The 22,784-nt window shown below is 28.1% G+C and overlaps 1 protein-coding gene across 1 annotated transcript in view; it reads left to right on the forward strand.

Moving 5' to 3' along the window:
- The window catches only part of LOC136071877 (pre-mRNA-processing factor 17-like), a 90,246-nt gene extending 69,825 nt beyond the window's left edge, over positions 1 to 20,421 (forward strand). The window contains exons 17-22 of the mRNA XM_065797437.1: positions 7,160 to 7,252; positions 7,400 to 7,476; positions 7,593 to 7,693; positions 15,347 to 15,390; positions 19,602 to 19,670; positions 20,088 to 20,421. Coding sequence (XP_065653509.1) covers positions 7,160 to 7,252; positions 7,400 to 7,476; positions 7,593 to 7,693; positions 15,347 to 15,390; positions 19,602 to 19,670; positions 20,088 to 20,196 — 493 coding nt within the window. The 3' untranslated portion in view covers positions 20,197 to 20,421. The remainder of the gene's footprint in view (positions 1 to 7,159; positions 7,253 to 7,399; positions 7,477 to 7,592; positions 7,694 to 15,346; positions 15,391 to 19,601; positions 19,671 to 20,087) is intronic.
- Positions 20,422 to 22,784: the final 2,363 nt, after the last annotated feature.

A 22,784-nucleotide genomic window follows, 5' to 3' on the forward strand; every position in this document is an offset into this window, starting at 1 on the left:
CCTGTTTTCTGGAGAATTATTTTGCTAATAAATATGGAAGTAGCGGTTTCGATTGGAAATTGCAGCAGCCCAATGCGAGGAAAAGCATGGAGAAGAGTGAGGCTGGAATCTTCGAGAGGGAATAAAAGATTCCAGGCCAGTCTAATTCCATGAAGTTATGTAAGAAGAATTTGTCAGCAAAAAGAAGAAAGTTTTCACCCAAGGGCCATAATGAAGAAAATCACGGAAAGAGTCCCAGTCAGCTTTAAGGTAGTTGTAAGAGGTATGATTCATACCTCTAAGGGGTTCAGATGAAGATGGTAGATGTAAGGGGTTCAGATGAAGAAGAATAATTAGATAATAGTTTTAGAGAGATCAAACTGTGATCAGAAGCATCTAAGGGTGAATGTGGAGAAACTGAGCACTGACTAGGATTAGAAACAAGACATAAATCAAGTAGAGAAGGTAAATGATTTGGGTTGTCCGGAAAACGAGTTGGAAAGTTGACTATTTAAGTTAGGGATTGAGAAAGACAAAAGTTGTGGGCTTTAACGCCTGCAGAGTCACTTACACTAGAGCCGAGCCATTCAATGTGATGAGCATTAAAGTCATTAACAATAGCAATATTCGCTGATGGATAAAGAGAGAGGGCTTGGTCAATTTGATCAGAAATAACATAGAAAAGAGTGCAGTCTTATGATGAAGGAGAGCGATATAGACTAAAGAGAAAGGCGGTAGAGTGAAGTGGTGCTAAACAAAAGCACATAAAGGAATAGTCTGTGGATTCAAACCTTGTTTCCTGACAAATGGGTGAATTCTTATGAATGTAAATGCCCAGGCCAAACATGTGACTATTGGAGTCTTTACAAATTAAAGGAAGATAACCATCAACACTAAGATCACAAGATGAGACAACTGAACTCAAATTGGTCTCACAAAGAGCAAGTAGGTCTGGTGAACTTTGCAAGAGACACTCAACAGAATAAAAGTGACTTCGAAGACCACAATTATTAGTGAATGGTTTTTTGACGATGGTTTTTTAAATTTTTTAAAGAACTAGACTCAAAGCATAGACAGTACTCAGTACACTGTTTAATAGCCCAAGCAATTGCCTCATTACTATTAATAAACCCTAAGTTAAAAATAAAGGGCTCCAATAGGGCCTTGACAACGCACACCAAAAGTACAAACAGGGACACCATCCATGTGCAACATGGTACTGTTAGTACTCTGATATTTTTTTCAGCTGTTGATTGAATCAGTCTCTCTGAGAGCTACCACAGTGCTTGGGAAACCCGACTACCAGCCGGCCTCAGAACCATAAAACTGAGTTTTAGCCTCATTAGGAGATAATAGAATGATTTGCGTAGTCATAAGAACAGAAACACAAGCAAAACCCATACATTGAGTCAAGAAGATCCAGCATTCAACATCCTAAACAATGTATTGAAAATACATCTGCGCCAGTATAATAGGTGAGGAAGGGGTGCGAGGCTGGTCAACAGATAGAATTTGTTTACCCCTTAGGTCTTTACCTAGGAGGCCTTCAAGTAGCCAGATGCATTAAACATCTGCCTAAGATGAGTATTTTTATCAAGACACCAATCCTAGCCCTTACTCAACCATAAGCCCCAAGGCAGGAGGTGTTTTAAGTCGAAATTGGCTGCTTCTAGCCTTTTTCTAAAAAAGCGTATCCTACAAGGCAGTATATAATAAATATATATATATATTTATTATAGTGAAAGCTTACATTTGTCGATTTTTTTCCATACTATTTTTTCCGAAAAATAAGAAAAAAATAAAGTATAATGAAAAAAATGATTGCTACACCAACCCAAACCCTTAGTCAATGTAGCAGCACTCCTTGCATCTTCTCCCTTTTTAGTCAGTTGATAAATGCACTAAATCTCCTGCCAGCCTTTATCTGAGTATGAAATCAGACTGCCTATCAAAGTGTGCATATATATACATACATATATATACATACATACATACATACATACATACATACATACATACATATATATATATATATACATATATATATATATATATATATATATATATATATATATATATACATATATATATATATATATATATATATATATATATATATATATATATATACATGTATATACATATATATAATAATAATAATAATAATAATAATAATTGCTGTTGAGACTTAACACCATGTTAAATCTGTGACAGCCTTTAACAATAATTATTTTATAATTAACAATATCAACAACAAATATAGCTATTTATGTTGTTTCTAGAAGTTAGTTAGTAGTCGACATAATACTAGATAAATTATCTATTTTGCTCTTGAAATTGTTCACTGTTAATTCTTCAATGGTTGACTGTGGCAAAATATTCCATGTCTTTACAATTTGGTTTGTGAAGAAATGTTTTCGAATTTGACTTTTGAGCTGTTGAGTGTATAAATTGTGTTTAAACTGATTACATCTTGTATTAGCAGCTGGTCCAGACAACAATAATGATTCACAAAATTTAGGTGAATTGTGCCATGAGATATCTTTAATATGATTAAAAAATTTATAGAATTGAATTAAATCACCACGTTTTCTTCTTTCGGTTAGTGTTGTTAAATTCAGTTTGATTAACCTTTCTTCATATGAAAGGAGTTTAATTTCAGGTATCGTCTTAGTTGCACATCTTTGCGCATTTTCAAGTATATCAATGTTATTCTTTAAGAATGGATTCCATACCTGAACAGCAAGTTCTAGATGTGGTCTCACATACGCACAATATAGCTTTTTGAAAGAGTCACAAGTTTTATAATTAATAGCTTTGGCAATAATACCTAATTTACTATTTGCTCTTGAAGCTGCTGCTCTGATTTGCATTGTCCATTTTATATTGTCTGATATCAAAACTCCTAAATCTCTTTCAATGTTTGTTGTTACCAATTTGATCCTAATATCATTATCAGTCAAGTAATAATCAAAGTTTTATGTATATCAAAGTGCATTATCTTACATTTTTCAATATTGAAGTCCATGTCCCATTTGTATGCCCATTTTACTAACTTATCAATATCATTTTGCATAACATCACGATCTATTAATGAATTAACCAGTGCAATAAGTTTGTTATCATCGGCATACAATTTTGAAGTATTAATTGCTTGTTCTGGTAAATCGTTTACAAAAATTAAAAATAATAATGGACCTAATACTGATCCTTGAACTTCTCCACTCAGAACATTTTTTCATGATAAAGTTATGTCACCCAGGACTACTCTTTGTTGTCTTTCAGATAGAAATGATTTAATCCAATTTAATAAGTTAGATTTGATGCCATAAGAGGATAACTTTATTAACAGACGTTTATGTGAAACACGGTCAAAGGCTTTCGCAAAATTAGTATATATGTCAATTGATTTTCCTACGTCTATGCTGCTAGTTAAAATGTCTAAGTACTCTAAAAGATTAGTTGTACAGCCATGTTGGTGAATAGTCAAAAGTTTATTTGAATTTAAATGAATAATAATTTTGTCAGCTATAATTTGTTCTATAATTTTGCAGGGGATTGAAGTTAAGGATATTGGACAATAGTTACAAGGTTTAAGTTTACTTCCTTTTTTGAAAAGAGGAGTTATATTAGCTTTTTTCCATTCATCTGGGATAAAACCACGTAAAATTGATTTCTTGTAAATAAGATATAAAGGCAAACTCATACTGTTTGCAGCGTGCTTCAATACATATGGATGAACACAGTCAGGACCCATAGCTTTTGTAATATCTGTTTTTAGCATATAGTTTCGTACTAGTTCTTCAGAGATATATATTTCTTCTAACATAGTTTGACATCTATTTTTGAATTCTGGCAGTTTCTCCAAATGTTCAGATAAAAACGGAATTAAAATAGTCATTTAAGGTACAAGCAATTTGTGTTTTATCAATGACAACGGTACCATCTTTATTTTCAACTTCTTTAATGTGACTTTTAATTGTTGATTTGCGATTTATATATGAATACAATAATTTTGGATCACTTTTTGCTTTATCAGCAATCGATTTTTCATAATTTTTAATTGCACATTTGATCTGTATTTTGATAAACTTTTTTCATATTTATATTGGCTCTTTAACTGGTGATCATACAAGCTTAATTTCTTGATTCGTATATACAAATTGTTTTTTCTTTTTATTGCTCGCTTCAACTCATAGTTTAGCCAAGGATTTTTTTGATTTTTAATTCCATAAGCTTTTGGTATATACGACTTACATGCTGAATGATAATGTTCCAGAAAGATTTTATAACAGTTACTGATAAGTTTTTCTAAAGATAATTTATTCCAATCAACATTTAGCATGTATTGATTTATTTTTAAATAGTCCCCTTTCATGTAATTTAACCAATTATTGTTTTTATTTGGATTAGTGATGTTTGATAAATAAAAATCAAAAGATAAAAGATGATGAGCATGTTCTTTAGCTCCAAGAGGTGGTAAATGAATTATATCTGAAACTCTGGTGTCATCATTGATAATTACTAGATCTAAAATATTAGTCATTTCAATTTTTGTCGTTTTTTGAAAAGTGGGTTAGAAGCAGTTGTCTAAACAAGTTAAAAACTTATTAAATTGGTTTTCATTGTGACCAAAAGAGTGCACATTTTCATTACTCCAAGTAATCTTGTCAAAGTTGAAGTCTCTTGAAATAAGTAATCCTGAAAATAATTCTTTATCTAATGCATTTTTGGCACTGCATATTGAAGCTATAATTGTGTTATTGGTTTCTTCAGACGATTTAGGAGATCTATAAACAGACCCTAATAATATATTTTCTTTGCTAATTTGATACCCATACTTGTTCTATATTTGTAGTGTTGAGTTGGTCAATATTAACCTCAGAAGAATCTATTAAGTTTTTATAAATACAAACTCCGGCAACTCTTTTTTTTTCTTGATCACACCTATACAAATTGTAATTTATTATATTTATATCTGATATTTGTTTAAACTGAGTCTCAGAAACAAAAAATACATCAAGTTTGCAAGTTGCAATTAGAGCTCTAACTTCATCAATTTTGTTGCTTAGTGATGTTGCATTTGTTGACCACACTGTAAGACTAGGATTGTTAATGTGTTTTTTTATACAGTAATCTTTACAACAATTAGTTGCAGTAACTTTTTTGATGTCTTTCCTAGTTGACAAATCATTATTTTTCTTTCTAATTTTAATAGTGTTTGATTTAAAATTACTATATATGTCTAATTGATATTCTAACAATTTTGTTGTCACAAATTCCATATTTATAATCACTGATGCCTTCTTTATTTAGTTGATCATTCAATTTATTTTTTTGAACAAGAAGTTTTTTTACAAGATCACATTGTGTTGTGGTTAAGTCGAGATTAATAAATACATTTTTAAACTGTTCATCAATTCTTAGTTTTTTGGCTGATCGCATTACTTCAATTTGATCATTTGAAGTTTTTTAATTCCACTAGCACTGGTGCTGTCTTATCATTTTTCAACCTAAACCTGTGAGTTTTAACAATTTATGATTTTTCAATTCTGATTTTGTGAAATATTGCATCAACCTATTCTCGGTCTTCTGCTTTTTTATCTGAAATACTATCTTTTTTAGACAATTCCAAACCAAAAATTATCAAATTTTTTTCTTTACTTTTCATTTCACATAATTCTACATTAAGTGATTCATGAAAATTCAAATCAGGCATATTTGACTTTGGTTTTATTTGAAACAAACTACTCCATGAATTTACTATAGTGGATGTTGCATTTCAGGCGGTGGTTTAGTGGTGGTCTCAAGTTCTGATTTTTCTTTTAATGCTTTGTTTTCATGTTCTAATAATTTCTATTTTTCTTCTAATTTTTTGACTTTTTCAATTTGATCATCTTTAAATATTTCAAATTTAGATGCCAAATCTTTTATTGTAACTTTCATGATTTGTATAGTCGTTCAACAAACAAAATTAGCAAATACGCCAATCCAAGGAGGGCTACCACCCTATAGCAGTGGATTACCTCTGTGTAGCTGTGTATATATATATATATATATATATATATATATATATATATATATATATATATATATATATATATATATATATATATATATATACATATATATATATATAAATATATATATATATATATATATATATATATACATACAGCCCTCGGAATTAGGGTCGGCATTTGGCAATGTCAACCTAACTGCCGATGTAAAATTGTTTAAGGTTGGCAAATAATTGCTGACCGCGTTTCTATATTTTATGGTAGAACCTTTGTATCAAATTTTTTTTGCTGACCTGATGCTGACCTCTAAAAGGTTGTGGTTGGCAAATAATTGCTGATATATACATATATATATATATATATATATATATATATATATATATATATATATATATATATATATATATATATATATATATATATATATATATATATATGAATATATATATATATATATGTATATGTATACAGGCCTTGTTACGAGATTTCGCTGCGTAGCGAAAACGCGTAACGCATTTTTAAGTAACTCAACTCAGCAAATATATTTTGCATCGTTAGAAGTTATATTGCTTCACTAGCGTCTTTACAAGTACCGCATTGTAAACTTTACGTTATTGAATTAACAATAAACAAAATATCTTATTAATAAAATATTTACATCAAAATAAATCGTGCATTTTTTAAACTATTATGACTAAAAATAATTTTTATATTTAAAAGGAATTTATATATTTAATTCCTTAAGATAAAACTTAAAACACTTTTTTTTTGTAATAACAAAAAAAAATTATGAAAAAACTGTTTCTTTAACAAAAAAATTTATTAGTTTACAATTGCGGTTAAATGCTTTTACTTACGACTTAATTTCTTCTGAATAAACGTCACGTTAACGATAATCAAAAGATAATTTAAAAGATATAAGTTTTTGCGTAGCGCAAAACTGCTGAACGCGTAGGCAAATCGCCTTTTCGCAAGCAAAATGCGAGCTGCGTAACGCTTCTTAACACGGCCTGTGTGTGTGTATATATATATATATATATATATATATATATATATATATATATATATACATGTATACTTTGATTATATATATCTAATGTTTGATTTGTGTGTGTTTTTTCATCTGCTTTTTGAATGGTTAAATTATATTTTTTATAAAGACATCTTGGTTCAGTCAATACAATTACCTTTGTGGACAAAAATCAGAGAATCGTAACTACATCTGATGATAAAAGCTTGCGCATATGGGAGTGGTATGCTTTTATATTTTAAAAATCTTCCTATTAATTATTCAGAATTTTTTTTCTCTACTAATTGCTTATAGTTGTTATTATATTTATCTCTATAATATATATTTTTTTAATTTCTTGACTTATATTTGTTACTTGCAAATTTTTCAGGGATATACCTGTTGATGCAAAACTTATTCAAGAACCATCAATGCATTCAATGCCTGCTGCTACTTTATCACCAAACGGTAATTCTAATTTATTTATGTTCAAAGTTGTATATTTCTAATAAGTTCAAGAACTTGACTTCTTTTTAGTTGTTTTGCATTAAGATTTATTGTCTAATTATTTTTAACAAATTCAGGAAAATGGCTTGCTACTCAATCGATGGACAATCAAATTTTAATATATAGTGTACTTGGTCGCTTTCGACAAAACCGTAAAAAGATCTTTAAAGGTCACATGGTAAGTAAAGAATTTTTTTACTTTGAATTATATGTTTCTTGAATTTTTAGCATTTTTCCATATATTTACTGTTGCCTTTTTTAAACAGGAGATGCCAGGGAATAGGGAAATGGGTTTAATTTACCTATGGTACTTCTTTACTATCATCGAATCATTCAAAAGTTGAATATTGGTCCAAGTTTCAATCTAAAGACAAAATTCTAAAATTAATAAATTTTGTAAATTTTAATTTTAGAATTTTTGCAGTTTAAAATGAATGCTAAAAATTGATAAGCACATGTTGCATACACCATCAATTAGGTGACTTTATAAAATATATATATATTTTTAAAGCCATGTGGAACGCACATGCCCTCTACAACAAAACAAGTTTAAAAGTTATCCCAAGTCATTTCAGCAGAAAAAACAAGAAAATGTCATTCCATGCTTTGGGTTTTGCTAAATTTTATACATGTAATAAGCCTGTACATTTGAGAATCCGACTTCTTAGGGTTCTTAACGTAACTTAAAATTCAACAATTTTCAAACAATCAAGTACCTTCTCTTGAAGAGGGAATATGACCAGATTAGTATAGGCTGTTAGTATTATTAAGCTTAACATTCGTTTTACCAAGCTAAGTACAATTATCAGTTCTTTTTAAAATAGTATACTTCTTTCCACTATTTCTGGAGAACATTTATTGCTTTATCGCTCGATCTTTATTAAGCAGTTTCGCTGAATATTATAATATAACTGAATTTTTTTAATTTTTTTTTTATTTGTAATTCAACACCCCAAGGCCGAGAAGGCTACTAGAGATGAGGAGGCTACTTGTGGTTATAACCCTCTCTCAACTCTATAGCTCCAAAACACGAACCTTGACAAACAAGGCCGCTGCATGGAGAAACAAGTTGAGCGCAGTACTACCAGGGACGTGGTGGGAATCGAACTCGGATATAATAGTATAACTAATAATATAACTAAATATAATAATATAACTGAATATAATAATATAACTGAATATAATAATATAACTGCCTTAAAACAGCAGTACTTTGCAAGTTCTTGTTCCTTTTTTATGTTAAATTTAATGTTGTAAAACATTATAATTGGTTCGATTTTAATTGTTCCAATAGTTGGTTTGATATAAAGGTCATTCACCAACAAGTCATTAAACTTTATGGCACCCTTTGTTTTGGATTTTACCAATTTGTTTTTTGTATTTAGTGCTTATGAAAGTTAAAAAAAGTTTAATTTGCCAGAGATATTTCAAAAAATACTTTACAGCAGTATTCAGATTATGCAGGGTTGTATAGTTACAGTGTAAAAAAAAAAATTCTTATCAGCAAAGAACCAAAATGTATGCTTGGAGTTTGCAAAGTCTCTCAGAAGTTTGAACATAGTACAGTGGAGATGAATATTATGTTATTATTATGTTAAAAATTAGTTATAATTGTATGCTAAATATTGGATCAATTATTAAGTTAAACAACCAACAAATTTTGCTGGTTTTGCAAACTGTAACTGTAAAACCACATGATCTTTCAAGAGGCAAATTAAGTGATCGCCACATGATCGCTAATTTGTGAATGCGATTGCTAATTTTTATATTTCTTAGTAAAAAATTTTATGATAAAAAAAGTTTCATCATATTTCACAGCATTGTTGACATAAACAACCTGGCCAGACCAAAATTAACTTTGGTTCTTTGCCATCAGGTCAGACAAAGCAAATTTTTAAAACTATTCAGACCATGAGTATCATCAAGAACATCTTTTTAAAGTTTTTAAATTTTATTTGGATAGGCTTTTGATGTTTATTAAAGTAGTAATGCACTTTTTTGTACTTCATATCTATTCTTTTTAAAGTTTTGCCATATAATAATAAGTATTTTTATCATGTATTTGTATTACTTGGACTAACATCTGTTATATATACGTAATATTTAAAATGTGTTAGTTGTGAGAGTCTTGGTGAACTTCGGTATTTTTGTTGCAGTAAATTTGTTTTTTTTTCTTCAAAAAATTTTTCAATCTGGTAAGTTCGAGTTAATTCGCTCCTTTGCCTTAAGATAACTAATGTCTATCAAAAAATGTTGTATATTAAGTCACTGTAACATCAGCAATCCCAGTCTAACAGAAAAATTAGGGTTCATTTTCAAAAACACAAATTTCGAAAATTTTCGATTAAAATGTTATTGATAAAAAAACTTTTTCGGATTTTATAAAAACTTTCGAAAACTATCGAATAGCTAAAATAATTTCGAAAAATTTAATTAAAATAAAAATTTAATTTTTAAAAACTTATTTTAATTTCGAAAACAAAAAATATACTAAAATAATATACTTAATTAGTTTCAAAATTTAAGTTGAATTTTAAAAAGTTAAATTAGTTTTGAAAAAAAAACCCATTTCGATTAGCTAAATTATTTTTGAAAAAGAAAAAGGTTTTACAAAGGTAATTAAATTTCGAAAAAAAAAAGAACTTTGATAAGTTAAATTATTTTCGTAATAAAAAAAAGGTTTTCGATTAAATGAGTTTCGAAAAGTGGAATGTCTATTTGCACATTCAGTGAACGCTTTACAAAAACTTTTTGTAGTGCGGATGCTTACAAAGTCAAAAGTACATGCAATATTCTACTGTTGGGGAGTACATGCAGGGAGTTGTTTTAAATCCAACTAACTTAGGATTCTGTCTTTTTCTTTACCTTCGAAATTTATTTTAATCTTTAAAATAGTTTTAAACTTGCAACAGCAAATACACTTGGTTTAACAAAATTATGGGCTCAGGTTAAATAAGGGATAGAACTTTTACTTCCTTTAAGTAAAAAAAGTCATTTTTAAATGTAAAATATTATATATATTTACAATTAAATTATTAAAAAATAGTAATAATAATAGTAATAACATAATAATAATAATATTTTTCTTATTTTTATAAGACGTTTACAAAAACATTTAGTAGCGTGGACGCCTACAAAGTCAAAAGTACATGCAACGTTGGACTGTTCAGGGAGTGCGTGTAGGGAGTTGTCTCAAATCCAACTAACCTTTAGGATTCTGTCCTTTTCCTAACCCTCAAAATTTATTTTAATCCTAAAAATAGTTTTAAACCTATAACACCTTGGTTTAACAAAATTATGGGCTCATGTTAAATTTGGTTAAATTAACTTTTACTTCCTTTAAGTAAAATATTATATATATTTACAATTAAAATTAAATTATTAATAAATGATAATAATTATCATTACATTGCATCTAAAATTTGATTATATAAAGTTGATTTTAGAAGTGCGTAGTAAAAGTAATTTATTTTTACAAATAAAAGTAATTAACATAAGTAGTTAACATGAAAAAGTCAAATGAAAGTTATAAATAAGTTTATAAATGAAAGTTATTTGCCATATAAGTCATAAAAATATTATTGTTTATGTTGCTAATATAAATACTTTTTATTTTTCAATTTTAATACATCTTATTATGACCAATATAAAATTGAACCATATAAAATTATGACCATATGAAATTTGTAACCCCCTCAGATTGAGGGGGGGGGGTTACAAATGAGAATTGTTTTGTTCTAATAAAAATTAAAATAAAAAAAATAAAAAAAGACCAATTCTCAAAATCTCCTAGTCCTTTTAAATACAAATGAATATTGATGGCTAGATGTAGTCGAGGCCGGCGTGAAGAGTATTGTGGGAGGAGGGTAGGATGGTGACATACCCCCATTCAATAAATTAGTCGGTAAATTGGGACCTTTTTTAAAATATGTTCATTTATCAAATTAGGACTTGGATATTTATCACACGTCAGCAAATTGGGAAATTAGAGCCTTTTTTTTTTTTGTTTTTTTTTTGTGGGTTTCATAAAAGATTCATTATGGGTTTCAGTTTTATTTTGTAAGAATTTTTAGTATCATCCTTATCTATATCGCAAAATGGTATAAGCGTTTTAACTCTGCTATATACATCTTATATCTCTATTACGATAACGGTCTATTTGCACGTTGTTTTGCATAATAAATAGTAAGAAAATTTTTTTAATTTCATTTGCAAAATTGAAGGTAAGTTTCTACATTTCATTTTTGCTTCAAAATTTCATTATTACTGCGCTCGCAGTAAAAATAAGTTTTTTATTGCCAAAAATTGCCTAAATTATTTTCCATATATATTTAACTTTCCATATATATTTAATTTGTTTCCAGTTTTATTATTTTTCACAAAATATGCTGTACGTTTACATTAGCGGTTTTGTTGAAAACTAGTCAATTCAATTTAATTTCTCTAATTTCTTTCAAGTATAAAAACTCAAATTGTTATCCACAAATTTTTATTAAATAGAAATCTGGCACACAGCGATATCAGTAAAAAAAGAATGCAGTGTTAAGTTTTTCTTGTTTCATCTATTTAATTTCTCTATGCAGTTTTTTGTTTAAAAAAAAACATTTTATAATTGGAACTAAAATATGTTTAGTAGTTGATATATATACAGGGTGGATGCTCGAAATCCGGACAATTTTAAATTTGCCGGCATTTTTTTGTTTTTAAATGTTGCAAAATTCAAACATTAATCAAAACAAACATTGTACTCTCGGGAAAAAAAATAAAAATTGCAAATTTAGCACATCATGTCAAAGGAATATGACCGTAGAGTTGCAGTGGTTGAGTCCCTCCGTGCCGGGCACTCTGTCCCAGAGATTATAAAATGGTTTGGCTTCCCAAAAAGCACAGTTTATGATATTGCAAAAAGGTTTAATGATGGTGCAGAGTCTGTAGAACGAAAAGAAAATACTGCTCACAAACCAATCAGGAATAAGGCCTTCATCAGCAGAGTACAGAATTCGATAAACAAAAACCCCAGCACCTCCATCAGGAAATTGATCAAAGATATGAATGTGTCTCATTGCACCATGAGAAGAGTGATCTGAGATGGCCTTAGGTACAAGTCCTGTGTCCTGAAAGTCAGGCAGATGTTGTCTGCTTCAATGAAGGAGAAGAGAGTGGCTAAGTGTTCCGTTCTTTTAACATCAATAAAACATGAGGCTGCCGGTAAACTTCCTTTTTTCAGCGATGAGAAAATTTTTACTGTAGATGCCAAAGTGAACAGAAGAAATGACAGATGGTTGGCTCAAGACACAGAAGATGTCCCAGTGATTGGCCAGACAAAATTTCCAGCCTCTGTCCATGTCTTTATGTCTGTTTTCAGCAAAGGCCATGTCATGCCACCACACTTCTTCCGAGTTATTATTATAATGGATTTTTTATATCTATTATTAAGAGTCAGAGTTATGTAAAAAAAGAATTGCAAAAGTATTGAACTCATTCATTGAAAATGATTAACAAAGGAAATTTTAAAAAACTGGTGGCACTCTTTCTGAGTGATTTTTCATAACGTTTATGAAAGTTATCAAATTGAAAATAGTTTTTCTGCAAGACCAAGAGCAACTTAAAAAAATTATTTTAGTATTACAACTTTATTAATACTTATTTGGGTATAAGAAAATCTTTGGTTTGTCAAAGTTTTTACTTACACTTCTTACGTTTATGTGTATTGCCTTATTTTCATTGGGTTGAATTTTTAAAATGCTGCAAAGTATTTACATTTAAATCTTTTTAAATATTTGAAAATATGGCATAAAAACTGCTATCACAGTTTAGGAGGGATAGGGGTTCAGGTGTGTGTTATCGTTTGTGACAGGAGGGAAGGGGTTAAGAATTAACAAATATAGGGTGACATGCTTTATAGATGACCCCTCTTAATTGCATTTACAAACGATTTGTTATATTAAAACAAAAACAAAAAAGGTTCTAATTGATTTTTTTTTGTTAGGAGAATAGCAAATAAACTTTTTTTTTTTAATGTCTAAATAAAAATATTATATAATTCTTTTTTTTATTTATTTACATTTATATGTATATTTATATGTCAACCAAAATAAGAATACATAAAAAAATAAAAAAACAATAAATTAAGTAATTTTAATTTTAGTAATGTTAATTTTCATTAACATTAAAAAAATAAAATTTTTTTTTTCTAAATTCTCCTAATATAAAAAGTTTCAGTTAGAACATTGTCAAACCATTGCGAATTACTTAATGACGTAATTCACTTTGTAAACAAAAAATTGCTAGAACTTTAGTAAATACATCTAGTTTTAACTTACATTATACAAATTTAAAATATAAATGCTTTAACTAACCATCGTTATTTAAAACTTTTTTTGTTATTTTGCAGAAATATATATATTTTATAAAGTGTAAAATCTGACCAACAACAATTTGAACATGTTAGCTACATTTTCACGCTAAATTAATTTTGATTATGCAAATAAATTCATGTTTTAAAATAATATTTTACAGTTAAATTTTTTTTATCATGCGACAATGAGAAAAACCGTAAATTAATTAATTTTAGTACTAAAGGTATATTTTAAATAAACTTTAATGTGTCTTTATCAATATTCATTTGCTAAAAGTTGACGAAAAAGAAAACGAAATTTGACTACTATTTCATTTTCCGCCGTGGAATTGCCCATATATATATTTACATAAAACAATAGGTGTAACCATACAGTCGTGACTGTGACATTTCCACTGAATAAGATTTAAAAATGCCACTATGCCAAAATGCTAGCCAAAAAAATTTAGTTTAAAAAATATGACAGGAAAATTTTTTTAAACATTTTCAATAAAAGGGATACTATAACAGTTTCGAAAAAAATTCAATGAAAATGTATAAATAAAGAAAAAAGTTAACCCTTTCTTTCCTGATTTTTGAAATTTAACAAAAAAAAAAAAAAATTACAATGACATTCAATATTTTCAAAAAACAATTGCGAATCATCGCGTTCATTTTTAAATTGCCCTTGTTGCCATCTAGTAGGAAGTAGCAAAACTTAAGCATTACTTTAAATTAAAAAAAGATAAAACAGGGTTTGATTTTTAGATTTAAAGCTTGTGTTGCCAAATGGCAACATGGGAAAGACAGGGTTTATCTTAATTTCATACTCTATAAATATCTTATTTTTTATCATATTGTTTTTGTAAAAATTCTAAACTAAAATTTTTAAGAACAACATAACTATCAATAAAACTAGCAAAAACTATGCAACTATTTTAATGTGTCTGTGTCTAAGGTCAAAGAAAACTATGAAATATTTTAATGTGTCTGTGTCTAAGGTCAAAGAAAGGCCACAGCAACATATTTGTTCCGGTAGATAGAAAAATGCATTTGCGAAAAAATTACGTTACAGAAAATAACCAGACAAAAAATCGTCTACTTTTAGCACAGCAATAAGAAAATAATTATATATTTGTTATACAATTTCACAGTTAACACATTTTTACATATTTTACATAATTAACAGTTAACACAGTTAATTACATATTTATTATATAATTTCACTATTAACATGCATCTAGCACATGCAAGGTGAGAAATCTTTTTACCTTGTTTGTGTTCTATCAACTTTTCTAGATATAAAAATCGCTCCTAAGTTTATCGTATCTAAGTCCAATACATTTGAGAAACAAACAACATTAAATTATTGTTGTTTTTCTCTCCCAGGCAGAATGTTTTTCATAAATACAAACAGGCCCTTAACATATATATTTGTATGTATGCATATATGCACACTCACTAACCATTCAAAAATATTTTTCATTTTTTAAGAATGCTGGATATGCTTGTCAAGTGAACTTTTCTCCAGACATGAGGTATTTTATTATTTAACATTAATTCAAACAACTTTGTTAAATGTTATGTTGGAGCACAATACATTACATATAACATTAAAAAAAGTTTATTACATATTACATCAAAATAAGTTTATATAATTTTTAAATGTCTTAGGAGCATTAATTTGAGTTTTATTCAATAGACCTTCATTACCCCATTTAGGTAGTTTTAGTCTATAAAAAAGTCACATTTGTATCTTTTTTTAATGAAATAAACCAACTCATAATTAAATACGTCTGATTTCATTGAGGATGTACTCTCAAGTCCTTAATAAAGGGAGGGGGGACGTTTATTAGGTTTTGGAAAATTTTCCTGCCCACCCCAAGCTTATTATGACCCCCCCCCTCCTCCATTTATTAAATTTTACTTGTTATCAAAAAAAATTAGTGAAAATTGGCCTTAAAAATTAGAAAATAATTTTTTCAGTCACTGATAAAAACAAAAACTTTCAGTGTAAATAGGCTTTAAAAATCGCCAACCTAGTAAAATCTCTATTTGTCAAAAATGAACTTTTGGTTTATTTTTCACCAAAGTATAAAACTTATATCAGCATATTAAATCCTATTTAAATTTTTAGCTGTTAGAAAATGCGCATTTGACCACAAGCCACACTAAAATTATAAAATTATAAAATTAAAGTTTTATGTGTTTTTTTAAAAAAATATTAGTTTGGATTTATAAACTAAAACTTTTAATAAAAAAATACTTATATTGTAACATAAAAAAAATTAACCCCCCTTCTTTTTATTAAACCTCCCCCCCTCCCCTCCCTTCACCTCACCTGTTTATTAGATCTGGACTAAAATTCCAGATCTAATAACTAAATATAAATTTTTAGTTTTTTCTTTAAATAACCTGTTTTATTGTCTTAATGACTAGTGTAACCTGTTTGAAAATAATGGCCAAATTTACAATAACTATTTATAACCGTATCAAAAATTTAAAATATTTTTTTAAATTTTTGATACGATTTTAGTTAAAACTAAATTATATTTAAATTTTTTTAAGTTATTATTCAAGAAATTATAAAATTATAAGTATAAACGTTTAATTTACTAATTCTGTGTGATCATCACTCAGTGGGGTATTTTGATGTTACAGTCGGTTATGATCGATTTAGGCGGTTAAAAATATTTTTCAACCTTTAATTGAAAAAATTTTATTTTTTTAGGAGAGGCAAGTAGAAATCGTAATCAAAAGATAAAAAAAAAGTATATGGGTGATAGAATCATCCTTTTTTTTAACATTTTGCTATAGTGCTAATGCATAAAATAAGAATAAACCTAATATACCTGGTGGAAAATTGAATTATTCTTATCCTAACTTTCAATCTGCATTGAAATTAAAACCTTGGTTAAGTGTTGTTTTAAAGAATCTGGAATTAAAAAAAAAAGTGTTGTTTTAAAGAATTAGGAAGCACTCGTAATTACTATATAACTTTTATTAAGCTATGGGAAAAAGAAAAAACAAAATGTTTATTTAGAGTATTTTATATTTGAACTCAAAATAACTACTATTAAAAATGACACTGTAGCCGGATGATCTCAAAAGCTAAAGTTCTTCATCAAAAGACATCTCTGCTTTTCTCATGCAAGTTAAAGCAGGATCTGAGCTAAGTAGTAATCTATTAAGCATGTCAAAGTTGCAAGACTCTCTGGAAAACTTTCTTGCACTGTTTTGGTGGTAAAGACGAAAATATTTATTTCGCGCTTCAGCTGCTTCTTCAGATAGTTAACCAAAAGGAAGCAAAGCATGCTCTATTACAATAAAACCATGAATAAGGATTTTATGCATTGTAGGGTCATCGGATACCATGGATATAACTCAACATATAAATCCGCAGTTTTTACAGTATATTCCCTAAATTTTTCGACATCAATTTTATGTTCGCTTGATAATGTTTCCAATATCACTTTAAGACGATATATTAGGTTATAATCAAGACATAGTATTTCAGCTGTCAACTTTGGGTTAGCAAAAAATCGTCGGCTAGTGTTGCCATCATTTGAGTTACCAAATCCAGGCTGAGGTAAGTCTACTATTAAACCCATTTTTTTTCTAAAATCCGATTGTATTTCTGGTTTTCTTTGCTTGACAATGCCTTTTTCGTCTTCTGATTTCGCTTGCCATTTTCTAATAGGCAACTTATAGAATAGGTGCAATAAATTTTCAAATATTCGGATCCTGGCATGCAAAGTTGATAATTCAAACTTTAGTGTATCTAGTTTGACTTTTTTTATTGTCAAATTGTTAAAATCTTTTGTTGTTGCACCTCAAATGTAGCATTTCATAGTTGAAATTGTTTGAGTGGCTGCATTACACACCTTAGCATCAACCATAATGAGCATCATATTATGTTTAACTGAAAAAAAATTCCCACCCACTGTCAATTTTGTATCATGCAATCAGATAATTAAACTTTCAATAAAGTTTATCTTTTCATTTGTTATATCATTAGATTCTTTGACAAATCTGATTCTTATAGGGTGACAATAACGTGGCGAAGAAGGAGTTGCATTTTGCCAGATCAATTTTTGTCTTCCTCACAAGTTAATTGAAGCGGTACGAAAGAACTCTGAAATATACTTGCATCAGAATCAGCATCATTCAGAAATTTCTGTTTATATTGATTTTACTGTGATCCGTCACAACCCCATTTACAACTTAATACTAATAATTTTTTTTCGTTTTCGTTTAAATTTTGTACCACTTCTTCTTAACATATTAACATTTGTGTAACCGTATGGTTCAATAAATCTTGTTAATTGACTGTGATACAAGTTTCAGTGACATAAGATTCTTTATTCGGATAATAATCCATTTTTGCCTTTCGCGGCTACTGTAGCAAGGATATCGTATTTTACAAGAATTTCTAACAGTTTCATATTGTCTTCTGGAAAGACTAGCTTCGACAAAGATGGCCAGTGCACTTAATTCCGATAGATGGGATTTGTTTTCCTGTAAAACGTTAGAATATGCTATCTTATACATATTTGCCCACTTAATTCCATCTGAGCAGCACAAACCAATTTTTCCAAATCTGTGATACTACGTATGCTTTCTTTTTTCCTTTTTTGCTACTCTCACTTAATTCTTTAAAACTCTTCGTTAGCCTACTCTTGTATGCAGTACTGCAGGTATCGCAATAATTCCTTCAAGCCAATTACTATTTTTTATTACAAATTTTTTTTCATCCCTGTTTGCTATTGCCCATCGTTGTTTTAATTCGGAACTAAACTAAATTTTTTCGTCTGAGTAATAATCTTGCTAATATGTAATGTTCTAAAAATTTTAATTTTTCATTAATGTTTGATGTTATTTGGCTTTGCATTAGATCAAAAAACATTCTTTGGGTCATTTCTGACATTTGACGAACTTATCTTAAAATAAAATTAAAAAATACCAGTTTAAAATTATAAAATACCAGTTTAAAACTAAAAAATACCAGTTTAAAACTAAAAAATACCTCAACAAAAGTTTAGGTTTATTTTAATTAAATAACTAAAAAAATATTTTATAGTTTATTGATAATGATAAGTTTTCATCAAAACACAGAAAGAAGCAAAAAAATAATAACGCAGAGACAACAACCCACGCTTAAAAATACGAAAAATAAATAAATACCTAGCAAAAACGAGCAAAAAGTGGTTTTTGAAGTCGAAGCCTATCTGTTACTTTGAAAAAAATAACCTGGAAATGCTTGGAAGTATTACTAATAACTTGTAGTTTGCAAAGAAAATTGCAAAAAACAAAAGAAATTTTTTTTTTTATAAAACCCACTGTTTTATATCTAAATGTATTAAGTAAAACCTTTCAATTATTTTCACCTTTACCGAATTCATTAGAATTCATCACTTTGAAATGTATTTTAATTAAACTATATTCGTTTCTGATAATTGCTTAACAAAAAAAAGAGCGACCAAAATTAAAACTCATAGACAATAATAGTTCGATCAACTTTGTATATATCCTACGCCTTAAAACCATTTGCGGTTACTTAACGATTTTAATATTCACTGACTATTCAGCATTGCTAAAATAACTTTTCTTTTTTTATTTGAAAGGTTTTAAAAATTGAGTTTTAGCCGCCTAAATTAATCAAATACCCCACTGTGGATCGTTTCATGATTAAAAGTAAAAAAAAAAATTCATGATTTGATATCATTATTTTATGCTTTTTTTATTTAAGTTATCTTGTTTCTGGCGATGCTGATGGAAAACTTAATATATGGGACTGGAAGACAACTAAATTATACTCGTAAGTTAAAAGTATAGTTGAAGTGTATTAGTGTAAGACCAGGGCCGACAACACGGGTTTCGAAATGGGGGAGGGGGGGCACAATCATAAATTTTAAAAAAAATTCTCTATATCTAAAATAAAAGTCCTTTAGAAAAAAAATGGGGGGAAGGGCACGTGCCCCTCCCTCCTTCCCCACGGTCGTCGGCCCTGAAAACATTCGAATACTTTTTGAGTACAGCATTGTAATATTCGAGTATAGCTTTGCAACATAAGCGGATAGCATTGTAGTAGTTTATTGCTTTTTAACTTAAGCGTAAACTTAGCAACAGCATATAGTATTCCAACATTAGTGGATAACATTAAAACATCAGCAATATAGCTTTACAATATTGCATTGCAATATTGCTAATAAATATGAATACTTTTTTATTTTAGCAAATTTAAGGCGCATGATCAAGTGTGCATCGGTTGCGAATGGCTCCCTCATGAAACTTCAAAAATCGCTACTTGCGGTTGGGATGGCTTGATAAAACTATGGGATTAGAACTATAGAAGAATTATGGTTTAACTTGTTACAGTATTTTAATAAGTAAATATTATTATATTAATAAGATATGAATGAAGATAAAAAGACCAGGAAACAACAATCATTTAGATAGTCAACGTTATTTGAATTCTTCGATAATCCTGCGCATTAATATTCGTTTAAATTCGTCGGTAATGCATCGTATTGTAACATTTAATTTATTTAAATAAATACTATATGCCATTTGTTTCATTTTTTCTAATGTCTTTCCAAATTTATAACTTGGAGATGCATCGACAAAAATATTCATTAACGATGCATTTGACTTTAAATAACTGTTTAAGATGTGCATTTCAATATTTTATAACTAAAAAAAATTCTCAATAAAATAATTAAGTCAATAAAATGAAATAATTTAATTCTCAATAAAATAATTTAACTAAAATAATCAAGAAAGTTTTGTAAATAAAATTGAAATAATCGAGCAAAATCTATAAATATAATATCTATTTTACTGCTATTTCATGACACGCGTTAATACGTTTTTAATCGAGAAAATAAAAGTTTGCGGTATTTAGATTTTTAAAATAAAAAATAAACTTATATTATAATATTAAAAACTAAATTAAACTAACTGTAATATAAAAACTAAACTTTTCATAATTTTTTAAAATATTTTTACAGGTATAGCTAAAAAAGCCCGTCACAACGTGACATCGATTTGTCACGCCGTGACGCTCTTAATTGTGCTATAACTCGTAAAATAGAAAGTAAAAAATAAATAAAGAATTGTCCTGAAGAACATATTTTTTTACCAAAATAATATAAATTTAAAATATTTCCTATACACAGATATTATAAAATTGTATTTCCTCGATAAAAGCAAAATATAAATGTGGAATTGCTGGTTAGGTGCTCACTCATTTTCAGCTAAATTTTTACTTTTTAAAACTTTTTAAAAAAATAAAAAAAGCTGAATGTTCAAGACTTAAATGTTACTTTCTTTTGAATAATTTGTTTGATTTGAGTTTGCTCTTTTCAGAACAAAATAAAAAAAGTGAAATGTATATATGTTTTGTGCTATGATATATGTATAACATAGGCGTGTCTACGGGACTTGCCTGTCATACACAGACATGACCAGCGAAATTTGATCAAATTTACATTATAAATTGCTATAGCGATCTCTATATAATAATACGCTACCTAATAGTGTTAGTAGTAGTGCTGTTAGTGCCCCTTTTTTTGTTTTGTTTTGACCTTTTAGAGAGTTGAAAGCGCGAAAAAATCACCGAACAGAACTTTAATTATAAAAGTGGATGGGAAAAAAATACTTTCTCAAATATAAAAAGCCTTTTTTTATTTAGTTACCCAAGTATAACCTAACTATTACTAAGTATTACCTAAAGTATAACCAGGGGTAGTAGGAACCTACTCCCCCTGAATATGCCACTGTTGTGCACGACTTGCAAATAAGGTCCGCTTATGATATATAATCTATGTTAGTTTGTTGAATGTTGTTATATGTTATTTACCTATTTGTTATTATATCTAGTATTTTATTATTCATTATTAATAAATTATTGCTAAATATATATATATATATATATATATATATATATATATATATATATATATATATATATATATATATATATATATATATATATATATATATATCTTAGTTAAATTATTTTAAACATTATTTATTATAACAGCTTTAATTTTCTTCTTATTAAAACATTTATTTAGATTGATTAATCGAAATTACATTAATATAATAGCAATATTTTTTTTATTATACTTTATTTACTTTATCTTAATTGTTTAGTATTAATTATCTTAATTGTTTAGTATCAATATTTATTAGTTTATTTTAAATACTTAATATTATAATTAGTTTAGCATTTGATTTTTTTATATAGCTACATTTAAATCTTATACATAACAATACATTAACTTTAACACTTTACTCATTCAATAAACTCTATTATGGAAAGTTTTCCTTGTATTGTATGCAACAAAAATGTTGCTAAAAATCACAAATCTATGCAATGTGACAAATTCAATTGCTGGGTACAAATCAAATGCAATAATATTAGTAGCAAATAGTATTCTGATTTAATTTCTGATCCACAGACGTAGTACGGTATTGTTTGTGATTTTCAGCCTTGTCTAATTAAAAACTTGATTTAAATATCCCAACTAATTTCCCTGATCTCAATTATTTGCTTAAATGTCTAAACCAAGTAAATAATTGTGTCTTAGATTGTAAGTACTACTGTTGATGATTTTAATGCTTTTATCTAAACCTAAACCCATTAATTTTCTTACACTTAAATATTTCTTCACTTTCTTTTCACATAGATGAGTTAAAATCTTTAATTAGTCCCTTAAAATTTCCTGTGTAAATATGACTGTGTCTGAGACAAGGCTGAAACAACATCTCTCATCTATAAGTAATGTAGAAATTAAAAATTATTTAATAGAACATACACCAAGTGAGTCTAGTTGTGGCGGTCCCCTACTTTACATTAATTCTACTTCTATATATAAAAAGAGAGATGAACTTTTAATCTACAAAGCACAAGTACTTGAATTCGTTT

This window comes from Hydra vulgaris, chromosome 05 (assembly GCF_038396675.1).
Source record: "Hydra vulgaris chromosome 05, alternate assembly HydraT2T_AEP".
NCBI lineage: Eukaryota > Metazoa > Cnidaria > Hydrozoa > Anthoathecata > Hydridae > Hydra > Hydra vulgaris.